General features: G+C 40.0%; 1 protein-coding gene across 1 annotated transcript in view; it reads right to left on the bottom strand.

The window, feature by feature from the left end:
• LOC135105702 (synaptotagmin-10-like) overlaps positions 1 to 21214 on the bottom strand; it is a 111000-nt gene that overhangs the window by 11095 nt on the left and 78691 nt on the right. Inside the window, exons 9-10 of the mRNA XM_064014108.1 lie at positions 11956 to 12076; positions 5204 to 5375 (exon numbers count right to left, since the gene is read on the bottom strand). Of these exons, the coding sequence (XP_063870178.1) occupies positions 5204 to 5375; positions 11956 to 12076 (293 nt within the window). The remainder of the gene's footprint in view (positions 1 to 5203; positions 5376 to 11955; positions 12077 to 21214) is intronic.

Raw genomic sequence — 21214 nt, forward strand, 5'->3', positions numbered from 1 at the left:
CTTACTTAACATAATGCAGCTTATCAGCCTTGTAAAAGTCAACAAGTACTATGATCAGAGTTCGAACAGCTCCCCGCAGTGTTCCCCCTCCCCCCTCGACCCTGCTACGCAGGCAGTGAGGTTAGCCTTGTCTGCCCACCTGGGGGATCAGACCTAGCTGCTGCGTTCCTCTGTACAGGACCAATTTTTATCTAATATATTACAGCCTCGCTGTGGATACCACAACAACAATTAATCTACTAGAACAAAATGGTGGCCGCGGTGAGATAGGGAGTCAGATTGGCGATACACCGTTCCGTGCATCTCTCCTGTCTGCTAGACGTGTTCACCCGCTGTGCCACCCGCTCTGCCAGCTGCTTCGTCCTTCACCTTGTGCCTTGGGCTTTCTTCTGGCCATTTGTTACTGCTACCATGTTGTTGGTGACTTTTGCTGACCGTGCTCGCAGTTTGTTCTGTCGCCGGGCCCACACGCCGTCGCACCACGTTTACTTCTACGGTGCCTTCTGCCTTTTTTTTTTTTTTTTTTTATGTAGGAGGGGCACCGACCAAGGGCAACAAAAATCCAATAAAAAAAAAAGCCCACTGAGATGCCACTCCCCAAATAGGGTCCAAAGCGGTAGTCAAAAATTGAAGAATGTATCTTGAAACCTCCCTCTTGAAGGAATTTAAGTAGTAGGAAGGTGAAAATACAGAAGCAGGCAGGAAGTTCCAGAGTTTACCAGAGAAAGGGATGAATGACTGAGAATACTGGCTAATTTTTGCATTAAAGAGGTGGACAGAATAGGGGTGAGAAAAAGAAGAAAATCTTGTGCAGCGAGGCCGCGGGAGGACGGGAGGCAAGCAATTAGCAAGATCGGAAGAGTTGCTAACATGAAAATAGCGGTAGAAGATAGCTAGAGATGCAACATTGCAGCGATGAGAAAGAGGCTGAAGACAGTCACTTAAAGGAGAGGAGCTGATGAGACGAAAAGTTTTTGATTCCACCCTGTCTAGAAGAGCGGTATGAGTGGAAGCCCCCAGATATGTGAAACATGCTTCATACATGGATGGATAAGGCCCCTGTACCGAGTTAGCAGCTGGAAGGGTGTGAAAAACTGGCGGAGACACCCCTATTCTGTCCACCTCTTTAACGCAAGAATTAGACGTTTCAAAACACCTAACTTCATAGAAGCTGTTTTAACTAGAGATGAGATGTGAAGTTTCCACTTTAGATTATAAGTAAAGGACAGACCGAGGATGATCAGTATAGAAGAAGGAGACAGTTGAGTATTATTGAAGAAGAGAGAATAGTTGTCTGGAAGGTTGTGTCGAGTTAATAGATAGAGGAATTGAGTTTTTGAGGCATTGAACAACACTAAGTTTGCCCTTTCCCAATCAGAAATTTTAGAGAGATCAGAAGTCAGGCGTTCTGTGGCTTCCCTGCGTGAACTGTTAACTTCCTGAAGGGTTAGACGTCTGTGAAAAGACGTGGAAAAGTGCAGGGTGGTATCATCAGCATAGGAGTGGATAGGGCAAGAAGTTTGGTTCAGAAGATCATTGATGAATAAGAGGAAGAGAGTGGATGACAGGACAGAACCCTGAGGAACACCACTGTTAATAAATTTAAGAGAAGAACCGTAACCATCTACCATAGCAGCAATAGAACAATCAGAAAGGAAACTTGAGATAAAGTTAGAGAGAAGGATTGAAGCCGTAGGAGGGTAGTTTGGAAATCAAAGCCTTCTGATAGATTCTATCAAAAGCTTTTAATATGTCTAAGGCAACAGCAAAAGTTTAACCAAAATCTTTAAAATAGGATGACCTAGACTCAGTAAGGAAAGCCAGAAGATCGCCAGTAAAGCGGCCTTAATGGAACCCATACTGATGATCAGATAGAAGGTTGTGAAGTGATAGATGTTTAAGAATCTTCCTACTGCGGATAGATTCAAAAACTTTAGATAGACAGGAAATTAAATCAATAGGACGGTAGTTTGAGGGATTAGAACGGTTACCCTTTCTTGGAACAGGTTGTTTGTAAGCAAACTTCCAACAAGAAGGAAAGGTAGATGTTGATAGACAGAGTTGAGGCGCAGTTTCGGAGAACAATAGGAGGGACCCCATCAGGTCCATAAACCTTCCGAGGGTTTAGGCCAGCGAGGGCATGGAAAACATCATCGCGAAGAATTTTTAACAGGTAGCATGAAGCAGTCAGATGGTGGAGGAGGGGACTGGGTGAAATAAAGGAGGGAAAGAAGAAGACGCAGAGTTATTGGAGATGTTTTTGGCTAGGTGTCAGAAGTTACAAGGGGAGTTACACCTTGAAAAATTTTGACACTTTCTATTAATGAAGGAGTTTTTGGCTAGCTAGAGAACAGACTTGGTAAGGTTCCAGGTAGTAATATAAAGTGCATGAGGTTCTGGTGATGGAAGTCTCAAGCACCTTTTGTGGGCCACCTCTCTATCATGTATAGCATGAGAACTGGTTGTGTTAAACCAAGGTTTTGAAGGTTTAGGTCGAGAAAAAAGAGTGAGGAATGTACGTCTCCATGCCAGACACTATCACCTCTGTTATGCGCTCAGCACACAAAGATGGGTCTGTGACACGAAAGCAGTAGTTATTCCAAGGAAAATCAGCAAAATATCTCCTCAGGTCCCTCCAACTAGCAGAGGCAAAACGCCAGAGGCACTTCCGCTTATGGGAATCCTGGGGAGGGATTGGAGCGATAGGACAAGATACAGATATGAGATTGTGATCGGAGGAGCCCAACGGAGAAGAAAGGGTGACAGCATAAGCAGGATTTGAGGTTAGGAAAAAGTCAGGAATGTTGGGCGTATCTCCAAAACGGTCAGGAATACGAATAGGGTGTTGCACCAATTGCTCTAGGTCGTGGATGATTGTAAAGTTAAAGGCTAGTTCACCAGGATGGTCAGTGAAGGGAGAGGAAAGCCAAAGCTGGTGGTGAACATTGAATTCTCCAAGAATGGAGATCTCTGCAAAAGGGAAGAGGGTCAGAATGTGCTCCACTTTGGAAGTTAAGTAGTCAAAGAATTTCTTATAGTCAGAGGAGGTAGGTGAAAGGTATACAGCACAGATAAATTTAGTATGAGAGTGACTCTGTAGTCGTAGTCAGATGGTGGAAAACTCGGAAGATTCAAGAGAGCAGGTTAAGTCATTGCGCACATAAACGCAGCATCCCGCTTTGGATCGAAAATGAGGATAGAGAAAGTAGGAGGGAACAGAAAAGGGGCTACTGTCAGTTGCCTCAGACACCTGAGTTTCAGTGAGGAAAAGAAGATGAGGTTTAGAAGAGGAGAGGTGGTGTTCGACAGATTGAAAATTGGATCTTAGACCGCGAATGTTGCAGAAGTTAATGAAGAAAAAGTTGAGGGGGGTGTCAAGACACTTAGGGTCGTCGACAGAAAGGCAGTCCGACCTGGGGACATTTATGGTCCCCTCCCCAGATGGGGACTCCGAGGCTGGTGTAGGAGTCGCCATGATGATTTTAAAATTTTTGAGTGAAGGGTGTGTGTGTTATTAGGTGCTTGTAGTTTTGTGTGGAGGAAGAGAGTTGTCTTTAGAGGACAGGCTGTGACTGCCCCCTTGTGTTGTGAGACACAAAGGGAAACGTTCAGTGAGGTCACAGCTGGGTTTAATGATAAGTTCACAGCACCCCCTGAACAGTGCTTTGGACATCACTGCTGTGAGGGCTTCGTGATCAGACAGTGTGTGCTCGCTGTTCTGACGTCGCTGCTGTGTGCGCCTTGTGACTGCTTTATTGTGTCTTTTGTTATTTATTTATGTCTGTTGCTTGTGACCTGCATGTCACCCAAATGTCTCCCGCGGTCATACTCTGCGGGCATGAGGCCATGCCTAAATGTGGCCAAGCAATGATCTGGGTTTGGATGCAGCTCCCGGGAGCGTCCCTCCATGCTGACCTGACGTCTGTCCGTGACCTGACCTGACCACACGGGCATTGAGGTCAGTCTTGTCCGCCCAGCCTCGGGTGTCGGACCTGGTGGCTGCGCTCCTCTATACAACACTAGTTTCTATTTAATATATAACAGCCTTCCACCACGTGTATCTTTTTCACAATGGATGCTACAACAACAACTAATCTATTAGAACAAAACACGTATGCTGCTATTTGTCCCTTCTTTATGTTCTCTTGTGTATACTGCTATTTGATCATTCCTTATATTACTTTTATTCATCCTGTATCTCTTTATGTAGTGCAACTCATCACAGTCTCGTCAGACCCAATGAATATACTGCTGCATACTTGTTTCTCCTCCCTTGTCTTCCTTTGTGCTCCGTTTATTGGCTGATCGTTCCTCCTTTATATTCTTTTATATTCCATTTATTTATCCTGCCTCTCTAACTTTACAGAGTAGCTTATCAACCTTATAAGGACAAATAAGTATACAACTAGAGTTTGTCCCTCCTTTGTGTTCATTTACGTTGCACCAGGTCTCCCTCGCCAGCCTGTGCTCGCTACCGTGTCTGGCCTTGGATGGCAATACACGAGTCGCAGCCACCTGACCTAATGAGGCTGGTTGTCCTTCCCTTTAAGTCGGTCGATAAATGGATTTGAGGGGAATGTAAACTTCGGTAACGACGCAGACGCCACCAAGGGCTGCACCTTCTGGAGACAAAGGGACCGAGCTTCTCGCTTCTGTCAGGACCGAGAAGAGGCAAGGAAGGATCGAGGAGGATAATAAAGAGTTGTATTGAAATATTATATTCGTCTTGCTGTCCGTGTTTTCGTCCTTAAGTTAATGTATCTGTCTGGCCATCTGACGTGCCTGTTGTTATTCATTATTTTCCTTAGAAGAACACAAAAAAAGAGATCGGGAAGGATGCAAGAAAGAGCTGAGGAAGATGCGAGGAAGAACCGAGTAGAATTCAAGCACTAAGGCTGAGGTGAAATTCTTCAGATGCACTCTGAATCTTTAACTCTGATCTTAGCTTGACACGATGGGGATAAATGAGGTTGTTCTTTGTCTGTAGTACGTCCCACACACACACACACACACACACACACACACACACACACACGAGGGAAACATGGATAAATATAGATACGGAAATAGGATGATACCGAGTGCACTTCAGATCTCTCTCTCTCTCTCTCTCTCTCTCTCTCTCTCTCTCTCTCTCTCTCTCTCTCTCTCTCTCTCTCTCTCTCTCTCTCTCTCTCTCTCTCTCTCTCTCTCTCTCTCTCACCTGTCATAGTCCACCACCTTCACCAGGAGCGTCACGTCCTCGATGTTCTCGTTGGGAATGTCGAACACCAGAGCCTCGTTGTACACGGGGTTGAGGGTCGACTTCTTCACCGTGGTTTTCTTCTTCTTGATGCGCCGCCCCTGGCACAGCAAGCACACTTTCACGTACGGATCTGCGGGAAAGGGAGAGAGTGTGTGCGTTAGCTTTGGGGGTGCGAAGTAAATGTAAGGCGCTGGAGGGAGGGAGAGAATTAAGAACATAAGAACATAAGAAAAGAAGGGAAGCTTAAAGAAGATATCAGGCCTACATATGGTAGTCCCTGTATGGAAAGGTGTGTGTTAACTCAGGAGGAGGAGGTGTTTTTTTTAATTTTATGTAAGAGGGGCACCGGCCAAGGGCAACAAAAAAAAAAAGAAAAGAAAAGAAGTTCCACTGATGTGCCAGTCCCATAAGAAAGGTGAAAAGTGCCATCCAAAACTGTCTTGAAACCTCCCTCTAGAAAGTGTTCAAGTCATAAGGAGGAGGAAATACACAGGCAGGTAAAGAGTTCCAGATTTTACCAGAAAAGGGAATGAATGATTGAGAATACTGGTTAATTCTTGCATTAGAGAGGTGGAGAGAATAGGGGTGAGAGAAAATAGAGGTGCAGTCAACAAGATCAGAAGAGCAGTTAGCGTGAAAATAACGGTAGAAGATAGCAAGAGATACAGCATTGCGGCGATGAGAGAGAGGATGAAGACAGAGGAGAGGAAGGAGAGGGAAGGAGGTAGGTGTGTGTTAGTTTTGGAGCAGTAAGAAATGAATGTCTGCGGGGAATTAGATACATAAGTTAATTTTTGCTTGATGTGAGATTGAAACACTACCTGCCAATGTCTCTTCTCCTGCATCTGTTTGTCCTTCTCTTTCTCTTTCTCTTCCTGCATCTGTTATACTCTCTGTTATAATCCGCCTCCTCCTCCTCCTCCTCCTCCTCCTGTTCCTGTATCCGTTCTCCTTCTCATTCTCCTTTTTATTCTCCTGGATCTGTTCCTCTTTCTTCAACATTTGCTCCTTCTTCGTCTGCATCCATTCTCCTCCTCCTCTCCTGTTCTATTTCTTGTGACTAATACCACTTTTAATATGATGGCAAGATTGAGTTCCTCCTCCTACTCCTCCTCCTTTTCCTCCTCCTCTTCCTCCTCCTATTCTTCCTCCTCCTTCTCTTCTCCTCCCTTCTGTCCTGTTATGTCTCTTTCCGGTAAGATTACTACCCATTTTGATATGAGAGCGAGATTGAGAAACAGCTGACGTGTTCTCCTCCTCTTCCTCCTCTCGTCTTCTACTTCTGTCCTCCTATTCTGCCTCCTACAACTGCGGCCATCACTGATACTGGACATTATAACAGACTACAGTAGCGAGATTGAAACTGTTGATACTTTCTCCTCCTCCTTCTCCTCCTCGTCCTCTTTCTCCTGCATAGGGTTCTTCTTCTCCCTCCTCCTCCTCCTCCTTCTCCTCATTCATCGTTTTCTTCCTCCTGTCCTTACGTTAAGTCTCGTACGGTCACTGTCACTACCAATATTACACATTACACAAAGCAGAAGCAAAGACGACAGGAAATATGTTGATTTTTCTTTTATGTTTTATCTTCTACGACTTCTATTATTTTGGATACCAGAGAGATAGAGAAATAAATAAATAGAGACAGACAGATAGACAGCCAGATAGGTAAATAGATAGATAGATAAATATATAGGCTAGTAGGTAGGTAGATAGGTAGCTAGCTTGACAGATGGATCAACAGACAGACAGACACAGACAGGTAGATAGACAGCAAGATAGACAGATACGTTAACTGACAGACGGACAGACAAATAGGTACATAAGTTGAAAGACTGACAAACAGATAGACAGAAAGACAGTGAGAGAGATATTTAGACGAACAGGACAGACACACAGTTAATTCCAGCCCCCACACAGCACGCATCACAGCACGCATCACAGCACAAGGCACAGCACTAATGGCAGGAGACCAAAGCTGTATCGCATCATGCTGAACACACAGCGAGGCGCGTGTCTGATTAATAATGCAGGGTCTTAAGCGTGAGGAAAGCTTTGCATGGCCACACTTGAATTAAGTCTAGTTCGGGTGCCGCTGACTTAACTTCCACTTCTAATGCAGGTGACTCGGTTGACATGAATTCGGTTTAACACTGCTTGAAATAGATTTAAATGAATCTGCACGAAGCTTTCACTTAAGCACGATCCCGCCCAGACACTCGTTCGCCCTGCAGTGCATACGTGAATATTAAGGGAATTTTTTTTTCCTCTTTTTTTTTTTCTTCTGCATTTCTATTGTTCTTTGTTTAAGTTGGGAATGAAAAAAAAATGATAAACTTTAGGGATTCGTATTATTCACTTACCATACTATACGTAAACATATTTAAGGACAAAATTATGCAATTCAGCAGGTCACATCCCTTAACGTCCCTTTTCCCATTATTTTTTTTTTATTTTACACTATTTCTGTTCATACGATCCCTTCAATTTCCTGTATATCGTGTAAATTGAGAGTCACCTGAGCATCTTTTTCATCCTTTCACTGCGATAAGGAACAATTTACAGCACCAGAATGGATGGAATCTTCATCAACACTTACAGAAAAGAAGGGGATAAAAATGAATAGATTTTGCACCTTTCCATCCAGTACAAAGTTTGGAGGTGGCTGAAGAAAGGTGTCTCAGAGTGGCTAGTGATTAAGGAAAGGTGTCAAATAAGTAGCAGTGAAAGGGTTTAATTAGTACTTTGATGCCTGTTCATGTTGCGCTTCGTCTTTATGGTTGTCGTTAAAGTGTAGATTTGATTAGTGTAGTGCTTGTGGTTCCCGTAAACTGCCTCGTTAATTAAGTCGTTAAGGTTGTTTTATGCACACACACAGACACACACACACACACACTCTCTCTCTCTCTCTCTCTCTCTCTCTCTCTCTCTCTCTCTCTCTCTCTCTCTCTCTCTCTCTCTCTCTCTCTCGTGTGTGTTTATGAGAGAGAGAGAGAGAGAGAGAGAGAGAGAGAGAGAGAGAGAGAGAGAGAGAGAGAGAGAGAGAGAGAGAGAGAGAGAGAGAGAAAGTGTGTGTGTGTGTGTGTGTGTGACTTAACTTCCTCATATGCCTCTCTCTCTCTCTCTCTCTCTCTCTCTCTCTCTCTCTCTCTCTCTCTCTCTCTCTCTCTCTCTCTCTCTCTCTCTCTCTCTTTCGTGTGTGTTTATGAGAGAGAGAGAGAGAGAGAGAGAGAGAGAGAGAGAGAGAGAGAGAGAGAGAGAGAGAGAGAGAGAGAGAGAGAGAGAGAGAAACATATGAGGGACCTTTAACCTACATTCAACAATTAGCCTTGAAATACCCCCACCCCCACCACCACCCCCACCACCACCACCACCACCACCACCGGCACTACTACTGAAAATAAACACATCACTATATCTATCAGCGGGCCAGTGGGTGAGGAGAGGAGGGGCAAGGGAGAGACAGGGTGACTTCAATCCAATAGTCAAACAACAAATGGAAAAACACACGCAAGATTAACAAACAGATCAATGGACAAGAGGAATTAATAAATGAACTAACACGACAGGACCGGCGGGGGTAGTTATTCAATTAGTCACGTGACCTGTCTACATACATACATACATACATACATACATACATACATATATACATACAGACATACGTACGTACATACAGACATAGCACGTACACAGCCCAGTTTGAACACTTAATTTATTTAACTGACATCCTTCCTGTCCTGCGGCTGCGGCTGTTTTTTTTTTTTTCTTTTTCTTTCCTTGCTTATTTCCTTTTTTTTTTTTTATCTTTGTATCTATCTGTCTATCTTTTTGTCTGTCCGTCTATTTTTCTATCTATCTCTCTTTTTTTTTTATCTTTCTGTCTGTCTTTCTGTCTGTCCATCTGTATGTCTATCTATGGTCTTTTTTTTATTTATGTGCTTATCTATCTATCTATCTATCTATCTACCTATCTATCTTTCTATCTATTTATCTATCTATCTGTCTGTCTGTCTGTCTGTCTCTCTGTCTATCTGTTTGTCTGTCTGTCTGTCTGTCTGTTTGTCTATCTATTTGTCTTTGTTTGCCTATCTATCTATCTATCTATCTATCTATCTATCTATTTGCCTGCCTGCCTGCTTGCCTGCCTGCCTGCCTGCCTGCCTGTCTTTCTGTCTGTCTGTCTGTCTGCCTGTCTATATGCCTGTCTGTCTGTTTGTTTGTATGTATATCAATCTATCCATCTTTTCGTTTGTCTATATATGTATATCTATTTGTCCGTTTGTGTGTCTGTCTATCTATCTATCCCCCAATCTATTTCTTTAGTTAGTTAGTTAGTCATTCTGCGCAAACACGAATGTACAGCTCTGCCAGAACTGATGCCGTAACTTTCAAAACAACATGAACAATATTCCAGCAAATCTATCTTTTCTCTCGAAGACTGTACCAAGCTCGAGTGTACGCTGTTGTGGTTATCAAGGGTGCTTTGGTGATTCTACTGACAGTTTACTGTCAGTTACTGACAGTTTCAATGCAGGAAAAACACCCATGAAAACCAGATTAAACATCTTTGCGGACTTTGAAAAGGATCCTTATAAAAAACACAACGCGTTTCAAAATGCGAGCCTTAGTTTAATAATGATACTGCCACGTGTAGACGTGTAGGCTTCTTGGACCTTCCCTTGTTTTCTTATTACTTATGTTCTTACAAATAAAGAGTTAATATCATAGTGTCAAAATTACTTAAAGTTATGACATTACCTTTATTTAACTCAACATTTGACCATTCAGCAACAGACAACTTCCAGATTTCGCCAAATCCCCCTATCAGACAGTTGAGTAAGATGTAATTGTCTTGATTAATGACTAAATTATATATATATATATATATATATATATATATATATATATATATATATATATATATATATATATATATATATATATATATATATATATATATATATATATATATATATATATATATATATATATATATTACCAAAACTATTATTATACATTATCCTGTTACAAAAGAAAAGAGAAAAGACGATAACGAGAAGTATCATCCCTAACTTGAAAAAAAAAAATAACCTAACAGAAACTTGTGTCTCATCACTTACTGTTCTCAGAGGTCACTCACATAATTAATTAGTCGGCCTCTCATGGATAACTCTCACTGATGATAGTGACTCCTTGGTAAATTACTACCTTCACAAAGGAACACTTGGAAACCTCAGTGATTTCCCCTACGGTCTGTTAGCAGCACTCTGGATGAGATACTGAAACATTTAAGAAAACACTCAAGTCTTTTCTCTTTGCAAATAATTGAGGGAGGGAAGTCGGGGAAGAAAAGGCTAAAGAGAAATGTAAGTAAAAGTAGGAGGAGAAAGAGGAAGAAGAAGACAAAGGAAATAACAACATATCTTTTATTTCCTTCTAGGCTGTTCGGTGATGTAGAAAATAGAGCATAAACTAGGATAGGTTACCGAGGAGGAGAAGAAGGAGGAGTTTGGCTGTATTAAGGCCGGGAAAGCTAAGCTGTACAGAGATTCGTTCAAAGAAAAGAAGATTAGGGTGAACGAAAAAGGAGGAAGAAGAAGAGGAGGAAAAGACTTTGGCTGGATTATGGCAGGAAAAATGAAGGTATATACATATTTTACGGAGGAAGGAAGAAACTGACAGGATACAAGCAATTTCAAGAGGAAAAAGAGAAAAGATTGATCAAGCTGCAAAAGAAAAAGGAGATTACAGAAAGAGTTTAAGGATAAAAAGGATGTGATTGACAGAACGGTATGTAGAAGAAGGCAGAGAAGCAGGAAACTGAAGGAACTGTGGGAGAGGGTTGGCCACACTGTAGGGGAAGGATGCTAAATGCAGAAGAAGGAAGCTGCAGGAAACAGGAGATTGAAGGAACACTAGAAGAAAAAATAGCTGCACTGTAGGAGAAAGAAATTAAAGAAAACAGGGGACTGAAAGGAACTATAGAAAAAGAAACTTGGCCACACTGTAGAAACTGATAAAACGATACGTGAAAGAAGGAAGCTGCAGGGAAACAGAAGACTGAAGCAGCTGTAGAAGAAGGGTGATGGCCACACTTTATAGAAGGAAGCTACGGGAAAATATAAAACATAAATGAACTGTAGAAAGAGAAAGATAACCACCACACTGCAGAGGGAAGATGAAGGACTGATAGAACGATATACAGAGGAAGGAAGATGCAGGAAATAAGACACTAAAGGAACTCTAGAAGAAGAATGCTGGCACAGTACATAGGAGTAGGAAATGGAAGAAAACAGGAGACTAAGTAAACTAAAGAAGGAGAAACTTTGGCCATATCCCAGAAGGAAGCTGAAAAAAAAAAAAAAAAAAAAAAACAGAAAACTAAGGGAACTGTGGAAGGAGAAAGCTAGTCAGACTTTAGGAGAAGGAAGCTGGTGGGAAGTAAGACTGAAAATACTGAAGGAGAGACTTGGCCACACTGAAGAAGGAAGCCAAAATAACTGTAGAAGGAGAAAGCTGGTCACCCTAAGGGAAAAGGAAGTCGAAGAAATAACAAACCGAAATGTAAAAGAAGAAAGCAGAAGACTAAAGAGATCACACCATAGGAAAAGAAAACTGAAGAAAAACAGGACATTGAAGAAACTATAGACAGAAAAACTAAAGCACACAGGAGGAGGAGGGCGATGGAGTGTAGGAGGGCAGACACTCACCTGAAGAGCCCGTAATGTCCATGGCGCGGAGGTTCCTCATCTTGATCACGGTGAGGGTGAGGCGGCCAGCGGTGGGCAGGTAGCACAGACTCAGCATTACCTCGCCTAACTCACGTTGGTCCTGGGGTAGAGTGAATGAGTGGGTGAGTGAGTGAGGGAGCGAGGGAGGGACGAAGTGAGTGAGTGCATGAGTAACAAAGTAGTAAATATAAACAATTAAGTGAGAGTGTGAGTAATTAAATGAGAAAGTAAGTATAAGTGATTGGTTGATTGATTGATTGATTGACTGAGTAAGGAAGTAAGTACAAGTAGAGAGAGTGAGTAACTGAGAGAGAGAGAGAGAGAGAGAGAGAGAGAGAGAGAGAGAGAGAGAGAGAGAGAGAGAGAGAGAGAGAGAGAGAGAGAGAGAGAGAATGGAAATGAGCATTTAATTTAACTAACAGCAAAATCCGCCCCCCCCCACACACACACACACTTTTTACTACCTCCAAACAAACTAACTGTATAATATCATTACCAGTGTTACCAACTCTACAAAAAAACTTTCCCTTGCCACCAGTAAAAATATCGCCAGCATTGTTGAGTCCAAAGCTACAAATTTTGCAACAATTTAACCACTAGTTTGCGTAATTGCATTCCATATGTATCATGTAAAAAAAAAAAAAAATGAAATACACACTCGAATGCCTTCAGGATTAATTACAAGAGACAAAAAGGACAAACTGACAAACACGAACATTATGAAAAGGACGTAAGGTGAGGTGGACCAAAAGAGAGAAGGAACAGAGAAGTGTAAGGTGTGAACTGAGGACTGGAACTCTGACCGGATGGCTGACTGAAATATTGACTGGAAGACTGACTAGAAGAAAGATTGGAAGGCTGACTAAAACACTGACTAGAAGACTGACTTGAAGAGTGACTGGAACATTGACTGGAAGAATGACTAGAATAATGACTGAGTGGAAAGCTGGCTGAAATATGGACTGGAAGTGACAGGAAGAGTGACTGACTGGAAGAATATCTGTAAGGTTAACTGAAACATTGACTGGTAGAGTGACAGAAAGAGTGATTGAAAGGATGACTGTAATACTGACTGGAGGATTGACTGGAAGAGTGACTGGAAGACTACCTGTACAGGATAAAGTGGACCGAGGAGGTGGAAGAGTGCACGAAGAAATGGAAGACTGGCCTGTGAGATGCAAAGATTGAAATTTGAGGATGAAAGATGTGTAAGATTCCAGGAGGAGAAGAACCATGGAGGAGAACAAAATATCATAGGAAGATACTTGTTTGAAAAAGCAATTAGAGGAAAACAAAAATAATACATGAATTTTTAATCATAAGAGAAAAAGAGGAAAGAGGAAACAAAACAAAACAAAGGAAATAACTGAAAAAAATATATATAAACAAAACGAATGCTTAAATTTGGAATTAAACTAGAAAAAAAAGAGATATAAAAACTTCAATACTTGAAAAAAAATGTAAACAAAGAGACTCTAAATTTTCTATGACAGGAGAGAAAAGAGAAAACAAAGAAAACGAAGGAAATACCTGACAAAAATGAAAGACAAAGAAAACAAAGGAAGCATTTGAAAAGGTGATAAAGATAATGTATAGTAAACAAAACAATTACATAAATTTTAGATTAAACAATAAAAAAACAAGACAAACAAAACAACGGAAATACATAGTCACTGAAAAAAATAAATAAATAAAATAAAAACAAAAATCGCCAGGAGGCACCGTTAAAATGACGAAATTCGCTACGTACTAAAACAACAACGAATTGAACGGCGCCGAATGAAACAGGGTTATGACAAGAGAATACACCAACGATAAAAGTATTAACAAAAAGAGGAAATAAAAATAATGTACCGCGGATCCCCGGGTGTATTTCGAGCCGCGCTGTGGAATGAAATCTTTAAAGTGCGAACAGCAAAACTATCGTACACCAGGGAACGATAGGAAGGCCACGGGTGAAGAGCAGGGGATGTAAGTAACACGAGCCAAAATGTACGAGAGTGAATTGCAGGTGAACGAAGGTAGGAAAATAAGTAAAGAATTGACGTAAACGAGAGAAAAAAAAAAAGAAAAAAGGAAAAGAAACAAGGAAAATAAGCTAGAGAAGGGTAAAGAAGTAACGGAGATTAGAATGTACGAAAGTGAATTGCAAGTAAACGAAGGAAAGCAAAACAAGTAAAAAAAAAAAAATGAAGGTTGAGAAGGAAGAGGAAGAAAAGAGGAAAAGGAGACAGGGAACAATAAATTAAGGATAAAAGAGGATAAAAATGTACGAAAATAAACTTCAGGTGAAAGAAAAACAAAAATAAGTGAAAATACACGTAATCAAGGAAAAGGAAAAAAAAGGAAAAAAGTTAGAGAATGATAAGTTAAAGGAAAAAAAAAAAAGGACAGGATTAATGGTAAATGTGAATCAATTACGGGTAAATGAAGAAAGTAAAATCAAGTAAAGAATCCACATTAACGAGGAAGAAAAAGAGGAAAAAAAATAAAAAAGGTAGAAAAAATAATCTAGAGATAAAGAAGCACAAAATTTATGTAACCTTAGGTAGATGTGAGTGAATTATAGGTAAACGAAGGAAACAAATCAAATAAATAGGTAAAAATCCACATCAACAAGGAAAACAAAAGGAAAATAAGTAAAGAAGGTAGTGAACGATATAGATGCCACGAGTACAAGAGTACGGAATGAAAGTAACGCTGAACAAAACCCACGTGAGTAAATTACAAGTACACGGACGCAAGCAAAATAGGTAAGGTAAAAATAAACGTTAACAAGGAAAAGGAATGGAAAAAGAGGTAAAAAGGCAAGGGAACAACAAACCAAGGGTAAAGGTGCACAAAATTCATGCAAACGTGAGTCAATTAGAAGCAATACAGGTGAGGTAAAAAAAGCCACGTAAAAAATAAGAAAAAAAAAGAAGGAAACACACACACACACACACACACACACACACACACACACACACACACACACACACACACACACACACACACACACACACACACACACACACACACACACACACACACACCAAAGCTATCACACTGCGGGAAACGAGATGACACGAAAGGACAAGAAAATGAAAATAGCTTTAAGCAACCGAGACTTAATTGCAGATAAACGAAGGGTACGAACCTGTCAAATATCACAGCAATACAACACACACACACACACACACACACACACACACACACACACACACACACACACACACACACACACACACACACACACACACACACACACACACACACACATGCACACACTCACAAATATAGAGCTAAAGAAGAAAATAATCGATACAAGTTAAACTCAACTTACGGGGAAACAATAAATATGAATAGAAACGGAAAATAGACAATACAAAGGAAGGAATAGAAAACAGAAAATAAAACAAAACGGAGGAAAATCGACGAAAACACGAAAAAAGGAGGAAGGAAGGGCTTATGAGGATGAAAAGATGGAAGGATTAGTTAAATCTAGAAAGGTAACTAGCTCAGCGAATGCGAGAAATAGCTAAAGTGTTTATGACACGAAATGTAGAAGTATTTCTAATAAAAGACTTGCTTAGAGGAATGGCGAATGTAAAAACTTTGATATCATTGTTTTAACTGAAACTTGGTTAGATATGTCAAGAAAAAATATTTAATCCACAGGTTCAGATAGATGGTTATACACTGTTCTATAAAGACAGAGAGAAAAGGAGAGGAAGAGGCGTCGCACTTTATGTTATGGAGACATTACAATGCTGTATTAACAGTAACATAAAAACAGCAAAACAGAGTCGATATGGGTTGATATTAAGGAAGGATCACAATCAATAGTACCGAGATTAGTGTACAGGCCACCGAATACTACAAAAGAAGCTAACAGCTCACAATGGCAGGAGATTAACATAACAGGCAGGTGCAATCAGGTGTGTGTGGTAAGAGATTATAATGTTAGGAATATTGACTGGTGCCTGATGGTGGGTAATAATGAAGCGAAGGAATTTCTTAATGTAATTCAGGATAATTTTTTAAACCAGATAATCTTAGAACCCACATGAGTGAATAATATTCTAGATTTAATTCTGACAAACAGGGAAGAAGCAATCACACAGGTGGAATGTGGAGGGCAGTTAGATAACAGTGATCATTGTGAAATTAGATACAGATCAAAATGGGAGAAAGCTTCTACAATAAAAAATACTAGTAAGACACCTGACTTTAGGAGCGCAGATTCTGAAGAACTAAGAAGAATTTACCTCCTGGGAACTGACTGGCAACGGATGGAGGGGGATGGGCAGGTGGGATCCAGGACACAGGTGAGGGAGGTGAAAAGGCAGAGTGAAGGAGGTGAAGTGAGGTGCGAGAGAGGAGGACAGGAGGAGATGAGAAATGACCGGGTGGGTGGAGGGGGGCGATAGAGAGGGAGAGGGGCTCAGATGCGAGGATTGGATTGCGGGACCAGATCATGCTGAGATGAGTGAGGTGAGGTCAAGGCGGAGGGAATGGAGATTATGGAGGGAGCCGACATGTGGAGATCAGAGGAGGTAAATGCTGACGAGTTGTATAAGTATTTCGTTGACAGATTACATACAGGTCAGAGAGTAAAAATTCTTTATAGAACAATGAGATCACAGAAGAATGACCCTAAGTGGATAACTGATAGGTTAAATCAATACATATATATGATAGGTTAAATAAATATATATATATATATATATATATATATATATATATATATATATATATATATATATATATATATATATATATATATATATATATATATATATATATATATATATATATATATATATATATATATATATATATATATATATATATATATATATATATATATATATATATATATGAGATTAAAGGCAGGAGAAGAGGATTTAAGGCCTCAGTATAGTGAATTGGTAAAAACAGTCTCGAGATTAACGAAGAAAGCTAAAAACAATTCCGAATTAAAGGTAGCAAGCCACACGAAGACTGACCACAAGGGATTCTATTAGATATATAGACAAAAAATTGAGAAGTAATAGGTCCATTAAAGGCAGCTGATGGGGAGTTAGTTAGTTCTAAGAAAGAGATGAGTAAAATTCTGAACGAGCATTTTTAACAGTTTTCACCCGGGAAAACATGCAGGAAATGCCTGATAGTGAACAGATTTTTGGAGCAGAAGAGAATGAGAAACTGACAGATATTTCCATAACTAAGGAGATGGTGGAACAGGAGGTAAATAGGCTGAAAACATTTAATTCACCAGGACCAGACCAAATATATCCCAGAGCACTAAGAGAATGCACAGAGGTTATTAATGAACCGCTAGTTACTGTCTTTAGGAAATCGCTAGATTCAGGAGAGGCACCGGTAATGTGGAGGCAGGCGAATGTAGTACCCATCTTTAAGAAAAAAAGATAAAACGTTAACGTCCAAATTTTATAGACCTGTCAGCTTAACTTCAAATGTAGGTCAAATAATGGAGTCAGTAATCGCGAGGAACATTAAGGAATATTTAAACAAACAGGACTTGATAAATCAGTCACAGCATTGTTTCACGAAGGAGACATCCCGCCTTATGAACTTATTAAGTTTTTATAGTAAAGTTTACGAGGCGGCAGATAATGGTGATTGATATGACATCGTATACCTGGACTTTAGTAAAGTTTTCGATAAGGTACCCCATCAAAGGTTCCTGAGGAAGGTTAGGGCGCATGGGATAGGCGGGAAGGTGTTAGGGTGGACGAGGTAGTGGTTAGGCGACAGGTGACAGAGAGTTGTAATAAACGGCTTTAAATCCCAGTGGGGTCATATAAATAATGGGGTGCCACAGGGATCAGTGTTAAGGCCGTATTATTTTTAACATACATTAATGAAATAAAAGTGGGATTATTAGTGATGTTAGTAAATTTGTGCATAATACGAAGATAGGGAGATTAATTAGGTAGGATTTGAATGCCATTGCCTTGCAGGCAGACTTGGATAAGATGAATGAATGGACTGATAGATGGCAAATGCAGTTTAATATTAACAAATGTAAAATATTTAGCGTAGATAGGCAGGCAGGCGACAGGCAGGCACACAGACAGGCTACTTTCGTTGTATTACGTATGACTCACTTTTCTCAGACCTTAGGCACTGACTCATGCGCTGTTATCTTCCAGTGTGAATGTTTTCAGGATGAGGATAAATCAACAAGACCTCAATAAATAATTTATATTTCTAACCCAGTGGTGTGCAAGTGACATTCCAATGGGGAACTTTGGAATAATGGTTGCATGTTTGATATAGTTTGAATAAAAAAAAAAAAGAGACAGAAAGGAATTGGGTCTCAAATAGAGTAGTAGATAAATATAATAGACTCAGTAATCAGGTTGTTAGTGCTGAGTCGCTAGGGAGATTATACAAATGTATGGATGAGGATGATAGGCAGACAGGGACTGCCACGTATAGGCTTTTTGCAGCTTCCCTTATTTTCTTATGTTGTTATGTCCTTAGATGAACGAAACTGTCCAAACGTGAATCAATTACAGGTAGTGAGTGGAGGAAACAAAAAAAAAAAAAAAATCCACGTAAGTAGGTAAGATAAGGGGAAAAAAGGGAAAACAATAAAGAATTACAAATCAGTAAACTAGTAGTGATCTAGTAAACTCAACAAGTAAAACAAGAACGAAAAGGAAAAGAAGAAGAAGCAACACGACTAACACGACCCAGGGAACGAGAAATCACAGTCTGAGAATGACAAGATGAACGTGACTGAGGACAAAACTGACGTGAGTAAATTACAGGTAAACGAAGGTGAGCAAAACAGGGACAATTACATGCAAAGGGTAAGAGAACAAGGAAAATAAACAACGATGATAAACAGGAAATACGAATAAAAGACAAAGAAAGACAACACAGATGAAACTCAAAGTAAACAATGAAAAAAAAAGGAAAAAAAAAAAATGGAAAAAAAGCATCACAAGTCAAAATCAACATTAAAGTAAACAATAAAGATGAATAAAAGAGAAAGTAAAGCAACAGGAAAGAAAAATCCACTTATTAGACAAGAAACGAAGAAAAAAAGCAACGTAAGTAAATATCAGACTACAAATAAACAAGAAACAAAAATAAAGGAGAACAAAAAATCATAAAAAATTCCTGTATTAGTAATAAACAAAACACAAATAAAGAGAACAAATAAACAACCCGACAAACTACCAAACAAACAAAAAAAACTACAAATATAAAAGAAAAAAAGGTAAACAATAAAATAACGAATTATTAAGCAAGAAAGAAAAAATAAATAAATAAAAACAATAAACCACGAGAAGCGAAAATATGGGGACCAAAACGCAAGAAAATCAACGACGAAGAGGAGGAGGAGGAAAACTATAAACAGGAAAAGAGAGAAGCCGCAAGACACAATAATCCGACTCCTGAGTGGAAAGTTTCAGAATCCGATGCGAAATTCACCTTTATAATCCTCCTCCTCCTCCTGCTCCTCCTCCATCTGCCAAGAATAACACAGCAGCACAGCAGGAGGGAAGGAGCGGTATGGGAAGGAAAGGAAGGAAGATTGCACCGGATAGGAAAGATACAAAGGAGGAAGATGATTGAGGGAAACGCGAATAAAAAGGTAAATAGAAAGATTGCGGGTATGATGGATCACAGGGAGAGGACGTAAAGGGAAGGAAAGGTCAAGAAGACGTGAAATTATGTAGCAGAAGAAGGATGCCTGATTAGAATGAGTTAGGGATGATAGCTGAGGGTCAAGGTAAAGTTTGAGGCACTTGCTGTTGTTATGTAGACGTATGATCCATTTTTGCTTATACTTTTATTGTTTTAGGTAGACATTTCTGTTTGATTGTTTTTAATATTTTTTAAGTAAGAGGGCATTGGCCTAGAGCCCTAGATCAACAAAAATGATCGAAAAAAGTTCCACTGAGGTGCCACTTCCCCCAAAAAAGTCAAGTCTCCTATCATTAATTACTTTAAGATTCGAACAGTTTTATTTCATGTTTTTAATCTTGATTTTATCCTTTTAATATTATATTTACCTGTTAAGAAATAGTTGTAAAGCAATTCGTTATGTCATGGTATATCTGTACATATATTTATATATTTGTTACTTTCTTGCCAAATAAACTACGAATCATGATGGACGGAGCGTATAACCAACAACGAAGTAATTACAAGAGCACGGATGAACTGAACGCTCCTGAGAACCGTCTCAGCCAAGCAGTTGTCATTTGTAAGCTATGCAACAAGAGAAGGAGGACTGGAGAAAACTTGGTTACAAGAGATGATACAAGGGAAGAGAGAGAGAAGGAGACAACGAGTGAAGCACCTGGACTGGAGAAAACCTGCATAAAGGAATGATACAAGGAAAGAGATGTAGAGGGAAACAACGAGTGAAACACCTGGACAGCTTAGCACGAGACACTCGAGACAACAGGAAGGCACATGATTTATTGAGAGGCAGTTCCATGGTCACTGACGTCAAAGACACGACAATATGCTATAGCTGGCTGTAGCCTCAGCTCTATACAGTCTCATTTACCAGAGAGAGAAAAAAAAAAATACGAACTCCTCCAACCTGATTGCCAATATACTTTCGTGAAACATCTCTGGAAGTTTTAGTTAGATCAGATCAGATGACCTGAAGGAAGGTAGTGTGTAGGGAGAGGAGAGGAAGAAAAGGTTTAGGTGACCAAAGACTAGGATGTGGAGCGAAAAGAATAAAAGGGAGGAGAGGAAGGAAAAAAAGTACTGTGTAAGGAAGAGAAAAGGAAGAAAGGTTAAGATTAGATAAAAATAGATATCGGGAGAGCGAAAAAGCTTAAGGAAATGAGAGGAAGAGAAGAAAAAGTATTGTGTGGGGAGAGGAAAGAAAGAAATAAAGGTTAAGATGAGAAAAAGGGAACGTGGGGAAAGAAAAAGGGGTAGAATGGAGGAGGGGAAGGGAAGAAAAGTAGAGAATAGTGAGAGGAAATGAAAAAAGAAAGCTTCATATGAGGAAAAAATGGGAAAAGAAAAAGGTCTTGCAGAGAGAGGAGGAAGAATGGAGAAGATAGTGTGCAGGGAAGAGGAAGGAAGGAAGAAAAGTTGAAATACATGGAATGCCACGTATAGAGCTAACGGCTTCTTGCAGTTTCCCTTATGTTTTTGCGTAGGATGAGAGATGAGCGAGGAAAAAAAAAAAATGCGGAGAGGAGAACGAGGAGGTGAAAAAGACGTCGAAAGAATGACATGGGGA

The sequence above is a fragment of the Scylla paramamosain genome, chromosome 12 (genome assembly GCF_035594125.1).
Source record: "Scylla paramamosain isolate STU-SP2022 chromosome 12, ASM3559412v1, whole genome shotgun sequence".
Taxonomy (NCBI): Eukaryota; Metazoa; Arthropoda; class Malacostraca; order Decapoda; family Portunidae; genus Scylla; species Scylla paramamosain.